This window comes from Centropristis striata, chromosome 15 (genome assembly GCF_030273125.1).
Source record: "Centropristis striata isolate RG_2023a ecotype Rhode Island chromosome 15, C.striata_1.0, whole genome shotgun sequence".
NCBI lineage: Eukaryota > Metazoa > Chordata > Actinopteri > Perciformes > Serranidae > Centropristis > Centropristis striata.
Window position 1 is genome coordinate 33,309,665 of NC_081531.1, and position 21,442 is coordinate 33,331,106.

Genomic DNA, 21,442 nt, shown 5'->3' on the forward strand with positions numbered 1-21,442 from the left:
TTAAAGCATCTCTGATCAGGAAATAAAATCCAAATAACTGGTGATGTGTCGGTGTCTCACATTTACCTCAGTCTGTCACATTCTGCCCTCATAAACAACTCCGGCAGGTTTTACTACGAACCCCCTCCTGAGAGACAAACTACACACTTCGGCCCTCCTGGTATCAGGCTACAGTTGTCCCGTGCCAGTGGCCGAGGGACAGCTGCCTAAATGGGACAATGTCACACAAGGACACTTGCAGCTAATCTGCAACACGATCTATAATGTAGGACAGCGAGCTTACAGCCTCACATGTCTCCTGCAGGAGCGACAGAGGCTGGAGACCATCCTCAACCTGTGTGCAGACTATAACCATGAAGACAGCGCTGCAGAGCTGGCCGAGGTGGTGAGGAGCGGGCTGCTGGGGGGCGCTGCAGGAACCTGCTTGGACTCGGCGGGGGGAGTGGACAGGACTCAGAGAGTGAGAGAGAATGATGAGGAAACCCAGAGAGAGGAGTCCAGCAGCACGGAGAGCACACATCAAGAGGTAATGCATGAAGATTATGTGTGTTTTTAACTGATTTGGAGTCTTATAACCACATTTTGTGCACATGTGTGAGTAAGTAAGTGTATATGTGGTGAATATGGAATAGCTTGTCTACCTGCACTCTTCAATTAATTTGTAATCGATTTTTTGTTTGATTTTTCTGTGTTTTTTGTTGTTGTTTTTTTTTTTTTTACTGTAATTATGTGTATACATTGTGAAGCACATTGAGTCTGCCTTGTGCATGAAATGCGCTCTATAAATAAAGTTGAATTGAATTGAATTGAATTTTCTTTCTCATAAATTTGTGCCCTCAGTGTGAAGAGCTGTTAGCCAGTCACGAGCAGGTCTACCTGGAGGAGGAGAGGAGCAGGATCTTAGCCAGGGTTGATGACTTGAAGCACAGAGTCAGTGAACTGGAGCTGCAGCTACAAGAGACCAAACAGGAGGTCAACACACATTTTAGCTTCTTAAATCAAAGTCTTATTATAGTGAGAGGCTCTTTCACTTTGAAGTATTTATGTAGCTCGACAGCAGTTGGGGGTTTCCAAACTCTTCTGACTCCACATTTGTCTTTAGGTGGAGATGGAGCAGGCCCTGCTGCAGGCGGAGAGGCGGGCAGAGCAGGAGCAGGTGGAGGCTGAAAATGAAATCATCTCTCAGCTGCAGCTCAAACTCAGCCAGCTGGACAAGGCCACACAGAAGGAGAAAGAAAAGGTGGGCACGCAGGACTAAAACTATGCAACACAAAGCTGTTGGTGTTTTACGTACAGCTTGCACGTGAATAAAAGAGTCGCTCCTCGAATGTGCAGACAGTCTAGATCTCAACTGACATGCACTGCTTATTTATTAGCTGTTTGTCCTAAAAGCACAAACTGTCTTCCGTCTAAAGAGTATAAAAAGACAAAAATCTTCCTGACATGTATTAGACATTTAGCTCAATGTGTCACTTAAATGTCAGATGTGCATATAACTTTTAATTTTCTCCCGTTTTAACAAAGCATTGCAACCTTTAACACACCTGCCAAACTAACCTCTTCTTCTAATTCTTCTAAACTGCCTTTGAGCTTTATAGCTTGGCTGCATGCATTTGAGTTTTTGGTGATTTTTTTTCTCCCTCGTGTGCTGTGTGTGTGTGTGTGTGTGTGTGTGTGTGTGTGTGTGAACGCGGTCCCAACCGTGCATATGTGTGTGTTTCTATGTGTTTTTAGGGGAGGGCTAATGTGTCGGCTGAGCGGAAGGTCCTGGAAAAGCAGAGGAATGAGTACAATGAGCTGAAGAGGCAGTTTGATAAGTGCCCCTTGTCTCTAAGGGAACAGTTACAGGAGCAGCTCAGCAGGGTCAGTGTTCTCACGCAGCCCACTGGCTGGCAACAGTGAGTTATAATATACCAAACAGTTCTGTATGATCTGCACAGAAACGGCCGCAGACATAACACTGACTCTGTTGTGAAGCACTCAGAGCTACTCATAAATCTGTGCATTTCCTCTTTTCCTGCTGTCACTCTTCATCATCTAAACATATAAAGTTATATAATGATACAGTGAGCAAGGCTTCTGCTACTGCGGCAGCAAGTTTAGACTGCTGCTTAATCTCTGCTGTTCCCTCATTCTGGATGCTTGGACATTTAATTGGTAATAATTAATAATGTCATTAACAGCTTTGCTCTAAAATTTGCATGCCTTTTTTTTTTACCATGAAATCACACATGCACATGTTTACAGATTACTGATTTTTGCGACTTTTCTGTGTATTTTTCTTGTTGTAAGCAAATTCCATGACAACACCAAAGTCAAGAATGTGTCAGTGCATCTCTGCAGCCTGTCTGGGGCACTCAGTAGGAACTATCAGTGGCTACTGGACATGTAAATCATTATATCAGGGTCCAAATGTGTAGTTTGGAAAAATACAATTTAAAAAAAGTTTGTTTTTTCATCACTTATTCATTTTTATCTGTATTTCTGTAGCTCTTTTCTGACTGCAAAAGTCCTGCTAAAGTGCCTGAACAAGCTCTGCCGTCATTTGGCCCATTCATACTGATTCTGCAATGGCGTAGTAGAGCCGTTCATTCACATTGCAATCCGACATCATGGAACGTAGTGGGAGGAGAAGGTAGTGGAGTATAACAGCACACCACTACCGCAATAATGGTGGAAGAACTGCTTGTCGCGCTGTTTCTCGCTGTAGAGATCTACATACTCCAACAAAATCGTTCTGCATTTTCCAGACATGTTTCTTTTTTTTCTTTTCTTTTTTTTTCTTATATTTTTTATCACACACAATCAACAGGTTACAGAGGATATGCACAAAACTCCAACCCCCACAACTCATATTCCCTCACATAGGATAAATCAAAATAGCTCTAATAATATGCACAGAAACACAAGCTTGCCAAAGTCAAAAACTTATTACAGAAAGCGAGACACCTTCCAAAATAATATCCAAACCTATACCCTCAACACACAACAGACATTGTTACACAGCATAAATAAGGAACAAATAAAACATGAGAAAAAAAAAAAAAAACATATGAGAAAACAAACAGATGAGAAAAACAATAAAACAAAAAAGAACAGACAAACAAAACAAACAAAAAAGACCCCCACAACAACACATACTATTACGCTCAGGTCTTGCCATTTTTACTATGCCTTATATTGACCCATCCAGACGTGTTTCTGATGATACACCTCCTTTCTTATTACCTTTCTCATTGTGTTGCTCACACAAATAACTTATGTTACGTATTTTCTGTCTTGCCAGCTCCGCCAATTAACACTGATCCCGCCTTGAACAGTTTCACCAATTTAACGGCTCTGTTACTACCTCTGAAAGCATTACAGAGCCGTTAGTTACAGAAACATTAGTGTGCAGTATTCAAGTCGTTTTTACCTAATGTTACTGTGGATAAAATGTTGGCCTCCACGTTTGAAAAACGTCCTGCACCCTAGTGCCCTATTATTTTTTTCAATCCCTGACCCTCAGACAGCCAGTCCACCACTGCATGGATGAAAATGTGCTAGTGAGTATTTACAGAAACTGTGCCTGTGTTTATCATTGTTGCTTTTGGTCTTTTCATGGGATTTTGTTAACAATAACAAACATATAGAATATGGCCAGCCTTCTCTATTAATAACTCTGTTTGACTGATTTCAATCTGAGTGAATAACCCGCCTGTGTGTCTGCACGTGGACAGAAATCTGAAGCTCTTGAGTCTGGGACCAAGCAGTTTGAGGAGCTGGAGTTCTGCCAGCTGGAGGAGGAGAGCAGTCTGGAGGAGAAGAAGGAGACTCAGAGCTTGCAGCTTCTCCAGGAGCGAGCCGAGTATCACTGCAGCGTGGCCAAGAGGAAGGTAAAAGCAGGAAACACATATGTGTGTGTGTGTGTGAAATATGATCACCATCAGCGGGGCATCATGAAACTGGTTGATTTGCAGGAGAAGATGGCTGCTATGGAGGCTCAGGTGAAGCAGCTGGGGTTACAGGCGGTGCAGGACTGTGAGAGGATGGCCAACGACAGGACGCTCACTCTGCAGCTGCTACACAAGGTTAATAAACCCAAACTGCCTGTACAGTAAGCATGTATTTAACCCTCTGAACCCCAAGCAGTTTGTTTTTATGCCAATATATAAAGTCCTGCAACTCTGAGGGAAAACAGCACAATCATGGCTAAAAGTAGGGAGAACTCAAAAATGTCCGTGCAGTAAAACACAGTTCTGTCAAAAGTATTATTTCTTTGTTAATTTAATTTAGAAAAATTGGAAAATGAAAAGTACCCACAAGATATGATATACATTTTTTCACTGAATTTTCGTCACATGACTGCTGGTCTGAGCAGAGTCATTCATGACCTTACAGTTGCGTTGAGGAGTGAAGAATTTAATGTTTTTTACAGCATCTGTTTGGTGCAAATGGTTTATTTTTGGCAAAATTTAAATTGGGACATATAGAATATTATATGTTTAAATTTGGTTATTTGCCCTAACAAAACCATTTGTCACACCCAATTGGTTTCAACCTGTCAGAAATGTATAAATGTCACAATCATTTCTGTTTTTTTTACGTTTTCTGTCCATGCTAAATGCTTTAGGGTTCAGAGATTTTATTTTTTATAACAGTGTACACTAAATGCTGTGAAAGTGCCTTTATGTCCAAGCTGGTTTTGTTTTTTTAGGAGCAAGACAGGTTGTGTGCCCTGGAGAAGAAGTATCACACTTTGACAGGAGGGAGAAACTTCCCAAAGCCCAACAGCAGCATGAAGGAGGTGAGCAGGAGCAACATGGTCTCACAAATGTCTGGAGGAGAAATATTGACCCAAAAAATAGAATAGCATTCCTTCCAAGTGGATTTCTATTTAACTTAGATGAACTTTTTAAACAGGACTTTCTTCACATCAGCGAACCTGACCTTGTTTATGTGGACGGTCCTCCTCATAGCCCCTGTCCCTCCTCTGCCTCCTTCTCCTCCTCTCACATCCCCTCCCCTGAACTCTATCCTGTTAGGCTGCAAGAGGTAAATCTGGACAAAAATCCTCCTTATATTGACATCTAACAAATGCCTGGGCTGCAGTTTTTACTATAAAAAATGGGCATGATGGTGTGTTACTGTAGCAAATACTGACAAACAATAGCAGGCTTGCAGTGTGATTGGTGGGTTAAGATCCTAACATTCTCTGTTAGAGAAGGGAATCAATAACTAGTTCCAGTGGAGATCCAGATCCAAATTGTTCGATCCATCAGAATCATATGCCTTTGAGCTTGTCTACTCCTTTTTTTATTAACCCATAAGAACCCAGACCCAGTTATCCTTAAAGGAAAGTTATGGGGGATATACCACCATTTCTGATGTGTTTTCATAAACACTATCACTAAATGTCAAAGACCTGTGATGTGACATAAACATTACATTGGGCGCTTATAGTATTTATGTTTATAATATTTATGTTTATAATATTTCATATTTTAAAATTTAAAAAAAACTAGACACAAATTTGCCTTTTTCTCTGCATCTCCACAACATCTATCGAAATTGTGATATTATTAGTTCTGTTTAACAATAAATTATTTTTTAGATTTGTTTTTAAGTAGCATAATAATAATAATAAATCGATAATAAATACAAATAACCATATGTTTTTTTGTTGATCAAAATTGTGACTTTAATTTGTTCAGGAAATATGGTCAAAACAAGTTAAATTCAATACAGGACACCCGATTAACGGATTAGAATTGTTAAATGGGTTTAAACTTAGCCTAGTAACAAAAAATAGAAGATTTAACGTGTTTGTTACACAGGTGTCACCATGGGTTCTCATGGGTTAATGCCGGCAGACAGTTTTTGCAAACTAATAATATCAAACACATGCATCTTCGCTGCTGGAAACATGCAACAATAAGGACTTATGGTGAGAGGAAAAACCTGTCCAAATGTGGCTTCAATTCACAAAGAGAGATGAGACAGTCCTGCTTTGTTATGTGCGTAAAATGATCATTTCAAATTGGAAACACGAGCAATATGCAGCCCAAGATTCACTGATGTTTTGCTATGTGACTGTTAGTCTCAGCTGAGCCAATCATGACTTCACAGTTGTGGTGATGATCATGTCATTTAATGTTTTTTACAGGATCTGTTTAGTGCAAATCATTTATTTTTGGTGAAATTTTAAATGAGAGATAAAAAATACTTAAATTTAAACTTAAATAGCTTAAATTCTTTTTTTTGCCTAAAGGAAATGTTAGTCCAACATGATTTGTTTAAGGACAGTCTCTTACTCTACTAAATAAGTAAATATCTTCAATGCTTCAATGGCGCTTATGTTATAACAACATAAGCGCCATTGAGGCAGGCTGAGAAGATTTTTTATTTGACTAAGAAACTCCTAAATGAAAATGAATGTTTCCCAGATATTCCCACATTTCAACTGCACTGTCTTGGACTTAAAACAATTGCATTGACGCTATAATTTACTTCCACACATTAAATTTGTTTGGAATCAGATGATAAGCAGAATCAATCATGGCATTGCTATCAATTAAATCTTATTGTTTCGCATCTCTAAACATTATGTTTGTTTGAGGTTTTTACGTGATGTGACTACCATCTACAGTACAGGCCAAAAGTTTGGACACACCTTCTCATTCAATGCGTTTCCTTTATTTTCATGACTATTTACATTGTAAATTCATCAAAACTATGAATGAACACATGTGGAATTATGTACTTAACAAAAAAGTGTGAAATAACTGAAAACATGTCTTATATTCTAGTAAGCAAAGGGTGGTTACTTTGAGGAATCTAAAATACAAGACATGTTTTCAGTTATTTCACACTTTTTTTGTTAAGTACATAATTCCATATGTGTTTATTCATAGTTTTGATGCCTTCAGTGAGAATCTACAATGTAAATAGTCATGAAAATAAAGAAAAATGCATTGAATGAGATGGGTGTGTCCAAACTTTTGGCCTGTACTGTATATAATAACTTCAAACACAGGCAGATGAGTTGTGTTGCTCTCATGTCTGCTTTGTGCATCTTTGCATGACTTTTCCAAGTGTTGCACTCTGCAGCCTTCTCATCCTTGTGTTCTGGCTGTCGCTGCAGGAGTACCTCAGGCTCTCTGATGTCTATAAGATGTACGGAAATGCTTCTATGCAAGCTCACTCCTCTTCCCCTGCTGCTCTCCACTGCCTCTCCCTCGCTGCAGCTCCAGCTCTGCCATGCGAGGTAGAAACCCTGCCTTGCTTTCTGCCAGACTCTCTGATGTTTCTCCCACTTGTCAATATATATCTTAAAAGTATCTTTCTTATAGATTTTCCACGTTCTTCTCTTTTCCTGTGTGTGTTGTGTCTGTGTGAAGGAGTACATCACAGTCAGCCAGTTAAGCCAGATCTTTGGGCTGCAGAGACTTGATCCCTCCTCTTCTTCTTCTTCTTCCTCTATTCCATCATTCCAACTCGCCTCTCAATCCACCTTCTCGTGCCACTCAGCTGCATGTGGTCCTTCCTCTTTTCTCTCTGCACAGGTTTGTTATTCTTTCACTTGCACCCATCCACTGAACAATTTCTATCCTGCAAGCACTGTTTCATGTTTGTCTTTCCTACCTGCTTGATGCTTCTGTCTCTGATGCTGCACTGGCTGGATGCCTTTCATCACCTCAGAGCCAGCCTGAGCTCAGCAGGAATGCACTGCCTCCTCTTAACCTGGAGCGCTGGTACCAGGACATCATGGCCGCTGGAGCGTCTCAGTCATGTCCTCCACCACTGCCTGCAAAGTCTTTTTCCACACGTAGACACAGTCAGGTAAATTCTCCATGCTAAAGGTCACTAACTGCAGGCCAACAAACTGTCTTCAACCCCTGAATCTATGATCTTCACACTAGCTACTCCATATTTTTATGACTAGGAGGCCCTCTAGTGGGCAAAACAATACATGGCAGTTATTGTGGAGTTGCAGGAACTTTACAATTTTAGAAATGCTGAAACTAGTCAAACCTTCCTGTGGTTTTCAGTTCAAATATTTTCTTTTTTCTTTTTTATTCAGCCTTTTTAAAAAAAAAATTGAACAAAAATGATCATGGGGTGTTTTGTTTTTTAAGAGGAAAAAAAAATATATATGTAATAATAATAGACATGTAGGCATGCAATCATATCCATACACATTGTAAATACTACTAGACTTGCATAGATATGGAAAGAGATTTTTTTTGGGATAAAATAAGGGTGTTTTGGGGAAATATAAACTTTCCATTTCTACCATATTTCTATGTTTCTTTACTTGAAGCTTCAGGGAGAAAATTATTATTTCCATTACAGAAATGTCATAAATTATATTGTATCATTCTCCTATAGATGGAGTCATTGAACTGTTTTCTAAATGTCTTTATATAAGAAAAACTGCACTTATATAAGAAAAACTGCACTGCACTGGTGTGAAGCAAGTTAAGAAACCTCAAACTCAAAAATCAAGTTTTAGTCACTTTAGTCTTTTAAAGTAATGTTCCAGATTAGGTAAGAAAGCCAAAATCATCTTCCTCAAATGTGAATAAACAATGAAATGATCTGTCCTTCTTATTTCAGTTATTGAAGTCCAAATCAGATGGTGAGGTTGGACAGGCAGCATCATGCACAGTGCCGCACTCCAGCGGCGTCTCTAATGATAGAAATGCATCAACCAAGGTGAGCATATGTGTGTTTTACATGGAAACAGTACACTGTAAAAAAAAAAGACAAACAATAGCTATTCAATAAAATTGAGGCAACAGATTGCACGCAATATTATTTATTAAATCTAATTACATTACAAGTTGAGTTAATAACAACTTAACAGGAAGTGGCTGTCAGTTAAAAACGGACTAAATCTATTGTGTTGGATTAATTCAAAATTCTCTTGATTTAGAATTACATACACATAAAGATTACATTTAATGTGATTCTATCTCAAACATTTTTATATTAAAGTTACTTAAACAACTGCCTCAAAATCAAGGACGCATTTATATTTAATACATTTTATCAAATATATTAAGTAAAATGAAATGACTACAGAATAATTTATCACAGTGTAAGAAAACAAAGAAAAATAACTTTTAAGTAATTAAATGTGTGTGTTTTTTCAGGGGTTACAGTTAATGCTGAGAGAGATGTCAAACCCATTAGACATGGACTCCAGAAGGCAGTTTGCTCTGCAGAGCAAAGGTAAGACTATCACCTGGCGTGCTCTTATAACAAATGTCTGTAGGAACAGTACGTGTCAGGTCTGAACCCCAGAACCCGCTGGTGAAATTGAAATGTTTTTTCCTGTAAAAGATAACCAAAAATACACTGTTTAACATAGAAATAAATGCTAAAATAACAATGGGCATTTGAACTTTCCAACAGTCTTTGAATGGATCATATGAAACGAAAGTTTGTGTTAGAAAAAGTGACCAAAACGAAGCTTAAAATTGTGATATTTCTGTCAAATTCACTTTACTCTACATGTCTCATTTAAAACGTCACCAAAAACCATTTAGAATAACTAGATCCTGTTAAAAGTTCTGCTCCTCAGCGACACTGTGAAAAAATGCAAATAGTTCAATATGTATACACTTGTTGGCACATGGAAAAGTGTTGTATACATAAATTCAATTTTATTCCTTTTTTTTATATATATATTTTAGATAAATTCAACTTTTTTGCTTTTTTTTATGATATATGTCATTGTAACAGTGTTACTCTGAACAAAAGACATTTTCCCCCGCTTCTTGCCATTATTATTGTAATTGAAGATGCTTGACTCAGAGACAAGAAAACTAGGAGACTCCGATGGTTTACACTGACTTAAATTCACTTGATCAAGGAGAATTAACCATTCCATCAAACAGGTTCAGACAGCAGTCTGTGATATCAAAGTCATTTCTGAAGCACATTTCCCCTGGCACTGTATTTAATGCTAAAGTATTTCTCAGAGACAGAGAGAGAAAGAGAGAGAGGTGTTTAGACTAAACACAGACACAGACAAACAAACACTGAATTCTTCACTTTACTTAGAGTAAAGGTCGATTAATTATATGCAATATAATTAATTAAAAAAATCGGTAACGCTTTATATTAAGGACCTTGTAATAACCAATAATTAACAAGTAATAAGGCCCTTGTAAGTCCTTACAAGATGCTTATTAACATTATTGTGTGTTTATAAGCTTATATAAGTGTTAATAATGGCATTAGAAACACCCATGACCCACCCATTATGTCTTTGCCATGCCTTTATTAATCTTATTTTGTTTGCTTATTGATATTAAAATATACTTCATTGCTCATCTATAATAAGTGAACTATAAGTTAACTATGCTTTTTGCAACTACCGGATCTAAAGCGAGAACAATGCCTTATTACTTGTTAATTAATGGTTATTAAGGACCTTATTATAAAGCGTTACCAAAAATTCTACCACAGCCATGATTGTGCTGATTCCATAGAGCTATAGGACTTATCATGTTCCTCTTTAAATACTTTTAAGACCAAGCTCAAAAAATCCCTATAGATGTTCTACACCTTTGTATTTGTTTTGTTTAAATTTTGTTTGTATTTTTTTTTTATTTTCATCTAGCTATGTAATTTAAGTAAAGTATAGTTACTTATAGGTTTAAGAGGGAGGGTCGCGTATAAACCCTTTGGGCTTTTTGATCTTTCCTGCATTTTCTTTTACTGTTTCTTGTACTGTTATTTCCTAACGATTGTATGTTTTTTTAAGTGCAAACAACAATAAATAAAAAAAATATATATATATTGCAGTGAAACACAAGGCCACAGCAAGGTTATTATAGTTAACGAAAACTAACGAAATAACGAAAACTAGATTTGAAAAAACATTTTCGTTAACTGAAATAAAAATAAAAACTAGAGTTTTTAAAAAACGATAACTAACTGAAACTGTATTGTGTGGTTACAAAACTAACTAAAACTAACTAAAATTATAGAGAAAATGTCCTTAGTTTTCGTCTTTGTGCACTTTTTTCATTCATAATTCAGTGTTTCTATTTGAACATGCAACACATGGTAAATGTGTTTACTGAGACTGGGATGTTTACACTAGAACCAAAATACAAAACACCCAGAACTGTAAGAGTTAATAACCTTATTGGGGCTGAGATGATAAACCAAAGGAAATAAAGGAAACATTTATTATGACCTCTTTGAATCTGACACCCAACATATAGCCCTTTTACAAAAAAACTAAAACTAACACTAAAACTAATAAAAACTAAACTAAAACTAAGCATTTTCAAAAAATAAAAACTAAACTAAAACTAGTAAACTCACTCTAAAAACTAACTAAAACTAACTGAATTTGAAAACAAAAATTCACAACAAAATTAAAACTAATGAAAAATCCAAAACTATTATAACCTTGGGCCACAGTGAGTAAAATGTAAAAAAGAGCAACAAAAAACACCCTGAAACTGCTTGATGTGATTATAATGAGCAGCAGTGACGGAGCTCTCTCAGTAGAGGGCGCTGTGAGTCTGTGACAGCTGTCTCTGCTCTCTCTCCGCTGCACAGATCTGTCTCCTACAGTCCATCACTCCATCCTGCATCACCAGTCGCCCCCGAGTGGCAGCCAGGCGTACGACACGCTGAGCCTGGAGAGCTCCGACAGCATGGAGACCAGCGTCTCCACCGGAAACTCCGCCTGCACCCCGGAAAGGTGAGAGACTGGGAAATGAGCAATTGGCACTGTTTCCATGGGAACACTCAAGTCTGCCCCGTCTCCGAGGGGAAGGGTCACTTTTTTTTTTGTTCCCGTGACATCATGTTTTGTTACATGTCTGCTCCTGTGACTGCACGGGTACACTGGCTGCTGCAATGCCAGTTAGGAGTTCAAAGACTCTGCTGCTGTTCATGAGGAAACCTTTGCAGTGCTGAGAATATTTACTCAAGTACTAAAGGGGAGACACTACAGGTGAAAAGGTTTTTAACTTGCAGATATCACCATGAAACTTCCCCTGTTTATTATTTACATTTACACACTTTTTTTTTGCATTACAAGTTTTCTTAAATTTTATGTTTGGATATGCAAATGTGGTGTAAACTCATTAAATATGCAACACTTTGCACATATTTCCACAAATCTGAACATTGGAGCATATACAGCAAATTTCAAAGTTATTATTTCATTTTGTTGATAGATTAGAAGTTTTTTTTACAGAAGGAAATCTCCTTTCATCATTAAAAAAAAAAAAAATTAAAGTACTGTCAAAAGCCATTTAAAATAATGATTTTTGTCATGTTTTTTGGAACAAAATGTTCTATAAATCAGGGTATGAATGATATATAGACAACTCCCTCTGTAAAAACCTTCAGAATATATTCAGGAATAAAACTGGTACATTTGGTGTCTTTAAGTAAAGAAGTTGAGATTTATGAGAAAACTCATTTTGAGAAAATGGCCTTTAAAGATTTCATAGATTCTTAATGACTTTTTATAATAATAATTTTTTAGAATTATTATTTTTATATTTTTTTAGAATAATAATAATAATAATAATGCTGCTTACATAAATTCATCAGTAATAATAATCTAATAATATATATAACAAGCTTAGTGGGGACATTCTGTATAACAAGTTCCTTTATATTTTTAGAACATTTTGATGTCGATACTTTTGTACTTTTACTGAAGTAGGTTTTTAATGCAGGACATTAATTCGTAGTGGAGTAATTCCACAGTGTGGTATTAGTACTTTTACTGATGTAAGGGACCTGAACACTTTTTCCACCACTGAACCTTTGTCTGCGGCTCCCGCTGCTTTCAGTGTTTGGTTTCCAGGCATGTGTGTTTACTTTTTCATCCCGAGCCTTGTCGCAGCCGTGTCATCACACAGCCCTTCCCTCTGTGTGTTGTAGTGCCTGCGGGTTGGAAGCCCAGAGGATAGAGGAGATGGAGAAGATGTTGAAAGAGGCGCAGCAGGAGAAAGCCAGGCTGATGGAGAACCGAGTGAGTGCCCGGAGTTTTTCCATCCCTTCTTACACTCCAACCTCCAAGTTCATTTCAGGTTTCAGTTGTCCAGCCACAGAAAATTAACCAGCAATAACTTTGATGACCGGTTTATAATTTTTCAAGCAAAAATGTGATACTTACAACATTTTAAAATGCTTTTCTGTGTCATATAGAACAGTAAAGTAAATATATTTGGGTTTTAGACTGTTCTCAACCTTTTTGAGTCGCGACCCCCAATTTAACATGCATGTTGTCCGCGACCCCCACTCACTGAACAGAATCTCACATGCACAGTTCAGATCACCCGAAAAAGAAACAAAATGACCAAAAAAGGAAACAAAATGACCAAAAAAGACACAAATTGACCACAAAATGATCAAAAAAAGACACAAAATGATAAAAAAAAAGACACAAAATGGCCTAAAAAGACACAAAATGACCAAAAAAAGACACAAAACGACAAAAAAAACCCACACAAAATGACCAAAAACACATTTACACATGAACACTTTAACACAGTGGAGACAGAGCTGACTTCCAAAATGATTTGGCGACCCCCAGAAATCATCTCACGACCCCAATTGGGGTCCCGACCCCAAGGTTGAGAATAGCTGGCCTAAAGGGCTGTGGGATGTTAAGCTCACCAGCCACTCTATTAGGTACACCAAGTACAAATATCTAATCAGCCAATCACATGGCAGCAACTCAATGCATTCAGGCATGTAGACATGGTGAAGACGAGCTGCTGAAGTTCAAAGCGAGCATCAGAATGTGTAAGAAAGGTGATTTAAGTGACTTTGAACGTGGCATAGTTGTTGGAGCCAGACAGGCTGGATGAGAGCTGCTGATCTACTGGGATTTTCACACACAACCTTCTCTAGGGTTCACAGAGAACGGGCCGTAAAAGAGAATATATCCAGACAGATATGTTGATGCCAGAAGTCAGAGAAGAATGGCCCGACTGGTTCCAGTAACCATACGGCCACTTTATTAGGTACACCTTGCTTGCTAATAAAGTGGCCGGACAGTAAACTGAATACATTTGGGTTTTTAGACTGTTGGTCGAGCAATCTGAATACATCTTAAAGGGATGTGGTAATTTAAAAGAGGCATTTTTACTACTTTATAACATATTATAAACAAATTATTTGCTTATTAAATGATAAGGAAATTAACATCGGTGGCAGCTTAGTTTCAACTGCGACAGAAAAAGACACTGCTTCTCTTCTGGCGTAATGAATGCCGCACTAACAAAACATATTTGAGAAGTTTTCAGTCGTCTGCACTCCTACAAAAAGTCATGTTTATGTTTCGGCATGAAAAAACAGATTATTTGTGTGGTGATACATTTTTGTGAGTTGATTTGGGCTGAGCATTATCGATAAAATCACACAACATATCAATATATGTCATGATTAAAGTAAAATCACGTGACAAAGGCAACAAACTCTCAAAAAAGAGTTAATCCATTCATTTGAAAGTTGATAATAACTTTGCATTATCAGGGGAGTCTCGTGTTTCTCCTGTTTTATAGAAACACATTGTACAAAAGTGATCCCTGAGCTCAAGGTGTGGTGAAAGTTGTAAGTAGTTTGTTTGTATTATTGCTACATGTTGAAACAAAGTGTATGTAAGTCCCTGAAAGCTGCAAAGGATAATTTTACATCAGCAAAGCTTCCTCTTCTATATACAGACTTAAGGGATATATTTTACAAAACCCTGGATTGGGACTTAAATTCTCTTGTGCCTCCTCTGACAGTCGTTCACTTTGTATTGCAATATTTGCCTACCATTTACATATTCTCCCCGTCTCCCTGTTATTTTCTCTTCTCTTCTCCCCATCTGTTCCTCTGTCTCCTCTCCCGACGCCCCCAGGAGAGGGAGGTGCAGGCTCGGCGACAGATGTTGGAGGAGGAGCGGAGAAGGCGAGAGGAGGCCGAGCGGAGGCTCCAGGACGAGACGGCCCACAGGCTGAGGCTGGTGGAGGAGGAGGTGAAGATGAGAGAGAAACACTTCTCCCAGGTCAGTGGAGCAGCGGGAGGAGACGGAGAAGAGAAAGGAGGGAGGAGGGGAGGAGGGGACGGGAGACTTGGGGGAGAGGATGAGAGGCTAGACACTAAAGAGAGGCTGGGAATATGGGAAGATCAAAGATTGCTAAGGAAGGGAGAGAATGGATGGGAGGGTGGAGAGGCAGAACAGAGAGAAAAATGGATGGGGGGGTGCACAGAAAATACACATAATTAAAGCTTTAATCTTGACAGAGTGGATTTAATTATCAGCTGTCTGTGCTGCAAGTAAACAAATATCCTCAAAGTAAAAATAGATCTGCTCGAGTACAATTTAAAGCTGCTATGATCAATTAGTTTTATTTTTTATTACAGCGGTGGGCAACCTTTACTAACTAAAGAGTCACTGTTGGACAAAAAAAAAGAAGAGAAAATCGCGGAATAGAGCCGCAAACCTTATATTGAGCCTATAATGAAAATTAAACAGCCTAATAAGTCCAAATTAGCCTACCAACATTATTAATAGTCATATTGAGCATTTATTAATATGATTTTGAAAACTAGTCTATCTAGGGGAACTCAAAACTAAACTCAAAGTTGGCAAAACTTAAAGGTTAAGGCGCCAGGCTGGAGACTTTCGTAAGCTATGAAGCACATTTTAGTTGACTTAAATGTCTTTTTTAATATGCTGTAAAAAGGCGATACAGTTTTACAATTGAGGAATACAACTTGCTTTTTGTCTACACCATTGATAAATGAACATTTTAATGTAAAAATATGTATATCATTTTTTTTGTCTCAGCCACGGGGAGCCCCTGCAGGTGGCCTAAAGAGCCACATGAGGCTCTGGAGCCACAGGTTGGCCACCCCTGTTTTATTAGATGATTATGTGTTATTTGTGAAAGGGCTCGCTGGTAGTGATGAATCCACAGGGTGTTATCACTCGACTTTGCAGTACAAAAGAACATTTAAGTGTCTTTTTTCTCATTGTTTTGGATCACTCAGCTGTTTTTTTCCCTATATAAAGCTCTAAAAACTCAGCAAAGCGTCAAATAGCGGGCAGACACAGGCAGCCACCAAACCAATACTAAAGAACTAGCATCGGTGAAGGCCAACTGTTGCCTAACCTACTTATGTACCATAAGCATGATAGTGTTTTGAAAGTTAAAAAAAAGAATCAAAATCACATTTTATGTTGGACTAAAGGGCTAAAAAAAGACACAAAATGACCTAAAAAGACACCAAAAGACACAAAATGACTAAAAAAAGACAAAATGACAAAAAAAAAAGACACAAAATGACCTAAAAAAAGACACAAAATGACTAAAAAAAGACACAAAATGACCAAAATAGACACAAAAAGACACAAAATGACTTACAAAGACATGAAAATAATTTTCTGACAAAATAGCCCAAGACTCCATAGAGTTAAGTTTTTTTTTCCGTTTTGGTTTACCTTACCTTTTTTTATTTACCTCTGGCAGTTCACCACTTACCTTTGTACCCTTTCAAGCTGTTCATTTGACTTGAACTGCTTGAATTTCAATAAAAAACTGGAAAAATTGTGGTGTTCTAAAACTTTTGACCGGTAGTGTATATATATATGGACATGACTTTTACTGAGCTTGTAAGTTAAGTTGTTGAAATTGTTATAATTGCAACACACCTTTACTTTACTTTGTTTAAAGATTTTAAAACACACAAATGTTTGTTTGTTTTTTATCATATTGTGTTTACAACTTGGTTCCATTGCTGCCAAGTGATCAACAAATCTCCAGTCTCTGCTAAATATCCTATGGTTTTATCTACCAACACGACTTGGTTCGCATCATTAAAGCAACACTTTCTTCACAGGCCCGTCCAATGACGCGCTATCTGCCAAACCGTAAGGAGGAGTTTGACCTGCGCGCCCACGTGGAGTCGTCCGGCCACAGCATCGACACCTGCCCCTTCGTCATCCTCACAGAGAAGATGTGTAAGGGCCATCTGGTGAAGATGGGCGGCAAAATCAAATCATGGAAGAAACGCTGGTTCGTTTTTGACCGTATCAAGAGGAACTTCTGTTATTACGTGGGTGAGGATACCATGACTACCATTTCTTTGATGTGAGGGTTTGATTATGCTCATTCATTAGCTGAGCCTTATTTATTCAGGAAGACTTAATGATATCAAGATATCTTTTTGTGAGGTAAATCATATGTAATCCAGATGATTCAATCACACAATTAAAAATGTCATTTCCCACGAGGCTCACCTTTACAGACACGCCCACTTTATGATAATCTCAGTGTGAGACAGAAACCATATTACTGTGTGATGATGTTAGCTCCTTTAGTAGCCATTTCATTATAGTGAGACCTTTCGAAACTTGACCTCACTGTATAAAATGAGCTGCTGCGACCTCTAGGATAATCACAGCGTTGTGAAACTTCTCAACCACAAACTAGAGACCTAGAGCAGGGGAGGGCAACCTTTACTAACTAAAGAGCCACTGTTGGCCAAATAAATGAGAGAAAATCGCGGAATTGAGCCGCAAACCTTATATTGAGCCTAAAATGAAGATGAAACACCCTAATAAGTCTAAATTAGCAATTAGCAAAACTTAAAGGTTAAGGTGCCGGGCCGGAGACTTTCGTAAGCTATGAAGCACATTTTAGTTAACTTAAATGTCAAAACATTTTTAATATGCTGTAAAAAGGCTATAAATTTTTACAATTGAAGAATACAAATAGTTTTTGGTCTACACCATTGATAAATTAAAATTTTAATGTAAAAGTATATATATATTTTTTTGTCTCAGCCACGGGGAGCCCCAGCAGGCGGCCTAAAGAGCCACATGAGGCTCTGGAGCCACAGGTTGACCACCCCTGGCCTAGAGCATCCAGAGGATGTATAGCTTTGTATATTGAAGAGTGGGGTTTTCCAGCAGTTTACAGAACAAAAGAGGTCACTGTGCAGGCACCAAATTAGGCTCAACTTGCAGAAATCTCCAAAATATCTGAAATTTCTGATCAAATTTGTGACCAAATCACACTATGGATGTGTGGGGTTCCTCAATTCCTGGTGTATTTGCATGATATGTTGGAGGGATTTTGGCCATGGATTTTGAATGGTCAAAAATGGTAGCACCAAATCACAATCACAAAAAATGTTCCTCTCTCACTTTAAGGCCTAAAAGTTTGAGCCTCTGTTTATACTACCCAGCAAGGTTATAATAGTTTTGGATTTTTCATCAGTTTCAGTTTTAGTTTTAATTTTGTTGTGAATTTTTGTTTTCAAATTCAGTTCGTTTTAGTTTTTTTTTTTAGTTTTTAGAGTGAGTTTTCTAGTTTAGTTTTTAGTTTAGTTTTTATTAGTTTTAGTGTTCGTTTTAGTCTTTTTGTAATGGGGTATTTGTTGGGTGCGAGATTCAAAGAGACCATAATAAAGGTTTCCTTTATTTCCTTTGGTTTATCATCTCAGCCCCAATAAGGTTATTAACTCTTACAGTTCTGGGTGTTTTGAATTTTGGTTCTAGTGTCGACATCCCAGTCTCAGTAAACATATTTACCACGTGTTGCATGTTCATATAAATACACTGAATTATGAATGAAAAAAGTTGACAAAAACGAAAACTAAGGACATTTTCACTATAATTTTAGTTAGTTTTAGTTAGTTTTGTAACCACAAAATACAGTTTTAGTTAGTTATCGTTTTTTAAAAACTCTAGTTTTTATTTTTATTTCAGTTAACCAAAATGTTTTTTCAATTCTAGTTTTCATTATTTCGTTAGTTTTCGTTAACTATAATAACCTTGCTACCCAGTGACCTCTGCACCATCAGGACTAATAGCCACACTTTTTGGATTCTCTAAAAGGGATCCAATTGTGCACAAGTCCAGCTTGGCTAATCCAATTTCCACGTCTCTGGCTTTGTTTAAAGAGGGATTAAAGTGGTCAGACCAGTTGCTCACATAAGATTCGCTCACATGTAGAATTTATAGACGCAGAAAAGTTGCTGTGCACCGGGCCAGGACCTGATTTATTCTGTTCAGCCGACAGCAGTGCCGAGGCTCTTCTGAGAAATGTAAACTCTGTGTTTCTCAATAAAACCCTGTCCCAGCCAGCGTTTGTTCATCTGGAACCAAACACTAATTAAAGCTGCACTAAGTGAATTTTTCTGCCTTGTTCCTGTGTGTTAAAGTCAGCTTGTAATTCTCGTCTATCGGACTGTCCCCTGAATCTGAAACGAGAACAGTTAGTTTTCTGAATAATTCATGTGCGTGTTTTTGAGACATTATTTTACAATCAAGTTCAAAATAGAACCCGAGTACATTTTCATTACTGTCGCCCCTGTTCTCTTTGCTCCTCTCTCTCTCTCCACTCACTTGCCTAGCCTTTTCACCCCCTTACTCCTGACGAAGATGATGGTGATGATGGTGATGAAATAAGATGCAATACTTTCTCTAGATGTGTTTTTCTTGGGGAGGAGGCTAGCTCCTGGCTTGTTCGTGACTAATAAAACGAAACTCACATTTCAAAAACATTTATCTCATTACTAAGCAGATTTGACTTATGGAAAAAGGGAAAGCAGGAGAAAGTGTCAGACGTATTTCAAAAGATTGCCTTTAACTGTTGCTGGATGTTTGTTTCTTAGCCGGGCGCTCCACTGTGCGTGGAAGAGACAAAAAGACCACTGTTCATATGAACAAGAGCGGATTCCAGAAACTCTTTGAACCAATTTTATTTGAAGAAAAATTGATCTTAGACGTGAGAAAACTTAAACGCCTACAGTTTAGCCCCAAACTAGAGAAACCCATCAGTCCAACGACCGTGCCCGCTGAGCTTCATCCGCAGGTTTCCCTCAAACAATCTCCTCAATGTGGAGCGGCTTGAAAGATTCTCTGTGAACAGAGAAGACCGGACAGAAGCTCTGACCTGCTTAAAGGGAAATGTTGATCCGACGCATTTCTTTTTTAACATTCACAAGATCTCAAGTCGTGAACCTTTCCCTGGAAGGGAAAAGGCTAAAAAAAAAAAAAGAATAAAACAGAGACAATCCAGAAAGTACAACTGAAGAAAACAAGTCAAATTAATAGGATGGTAAAGACTTCAGGCATAGCTTGAAATAGACTTTTAATTAACTTTTACTGTGATACAGTGCTGCTCATACCTATTCATGGAGTATGTGTTGCTGGGAAAAACACCTTTCTGCTTTACAGCTCTTATTTTACTGTTAGTGTTCCTCTGTTTTACATACTTACAATCTACATTTATGGCAGGTTTTTGATTTTATTTTTTGTGGAAACTGACAAGAATAAAAAACAATTTTAAAGCGATACAAATTTCCACAAACAATCCTCATCTTATCAAATAAAGCTACAACTTATTACTTAATTGACCCATGAATTATTTTCATTCAAGTCTTCGCTGATAAAAATTGTTTTGCGTAAACAGGAAATAAAAAAATAAAATAATAATACTGTCAAATCACACATTTTCATGTCAAATTTCCCCCAAATTGAAAACTTTCTGCTGTGATTCTATATCCATGTCTTTACAAAACACTTATAATAATAAGTAATGGGTTTGTATTTTCTTACAAAATTTAATTTGCCGTGCCTCTATTTTTTCTGAAACATTTATTTCTAAGCAGATATTATAGGGAGCATATGAAATGCGGACTTGTTTTGTCATTTTTAGATTATTTTGTTTGTTTTTTAAGGTAAAAAAATAGCATTGTAAAGGCAGCATGGTGTGGGATACTGTAAAATTAAATATTATTTATGACCATCTACCTACTGTACTTCTCTACAGGTGTGTAATAAATGAAAAAAAACGTATTATTTGACCAAAGACAAACATGCAATGCATCCCCACATCACAGGCTGATTGTACTGTCTCCAGCTAGGGCTGACAGAGGTCTTGCATCAGTACACCGCATAATGTAATGTATCTTAATATGTTTTTTTTTCTTTTTCTCCTCTCAGACAAGCATGAGACCAAGCTGAAAGGACTCATTTACTTTCAGGCGATTGAAGAGGTTTATTACGATCACCTCCGCAGTGCCACCAAGGTAACGGACACACTCTTCTGCTTCTATCACCTAAAAATTCAGAACTTCAGCTCTGATTGAATTATGTTTTGCATGGGTTTCTTATCAATAAATATTGTGGAATAAAATCTGAAGGTTTAGATTCCAAAATGCTTCATATTCTCTTACATTTACTTATAATAAACTTTTTTGTTTTGTATTCAAGGGACTTTTCTTTTACATTTCTACAGTCACTTACAATTTACCTGAAAATATTGTGAGAACTTTGACAACACATAATTAGATTGGGTGTCTTACACACTTAAAAAAAAAAAAGAGAATTGTTAACCAACTTAAAATAATGAATTCAGTTGGTAATATTCAAATGAATTAAGCGTTTTCCAATCAAGTGAAATAAAAT

At 37.5% G+C, this 21,442-nt stretch overlaps 1 protein-coding gene across 1 annotated transcript in view; it reads left to right on the forward strand.

Moving 5' to 3' along the window:
• The window catches only part of phldb1a (pleckstrin homology-like domain, family B, member 1a), a 38,615-nt gene that overhangs the window by 16,006 nt on the left and 1,167 nt on the right, over positions 1 to 21,442 (forward strand). Inside the window, exons 7-24 of the mRNA XM_059352016.1 lie at positions 305 to 526; positions 841 to 972; positions 1,103 to 1,240; positions 1,735 to 1,863; positions 3,720 to 3,875; positions 3,960 to 4,070; positions 4,697 to 4,786; positions 4,903 to 5,034; positions 7,124 to 7,246; positions 7,380 to 7,544; positions 7,681 to 7,821; positions 8,599 to 8,697; positions 9,138 to 9,216; positions 11,566 to 11,710; positions 12,910 to 13,000; positions 14,879 to 15,025; positions 16,864 to 17,083; positions 20,978 to 21,063. Coding sequence (XP_059207999.1) covers positions 305 to 526; positions 841 to 972; positions 1,103 to 1,240; positions 1,735 to 1,863; positions 3,720 to 3,875; positions 3,960 to 4,070; positions 4,697 to 4,786; positions 4,903 to 5,034; positions 7,124 to 7,246; positions 7,380 to 7,544; positions 7,681 to 7,821; positions 8,599 to 8,697; positions 9,138 to 9,216; positions 11,566 to 11,710; positions 12,910 to 13,000; positions 14,879 to 15,025; positions 16,864 to 17,083; positions 20,978 to 21,063 — 2,406 coding nt within the window. The remainder of the gene's footprint in view (positions 1 to 304; positions 527 to 840; positions 973 to 1,102; positions 1,241 to 1,734; positions 1,864 to 3,719; positions 3,876 to 3,959; positions 4,071 to 4,696; positions 4,787 to 4,902; positions 5,035 to 7,123; positions 7,247 to 7,379; positions 7,545 to 7,680; positions 7,822 to 8,598; positions 8,698 to 9,137; positions 9,217 to 11,565; positions 11,711 to 12,909; positions 13,001 to 14,878; positions 15,026 to 16,863; positions 17,084 to 20,977; positions 21,064 to 21,442) is intronic.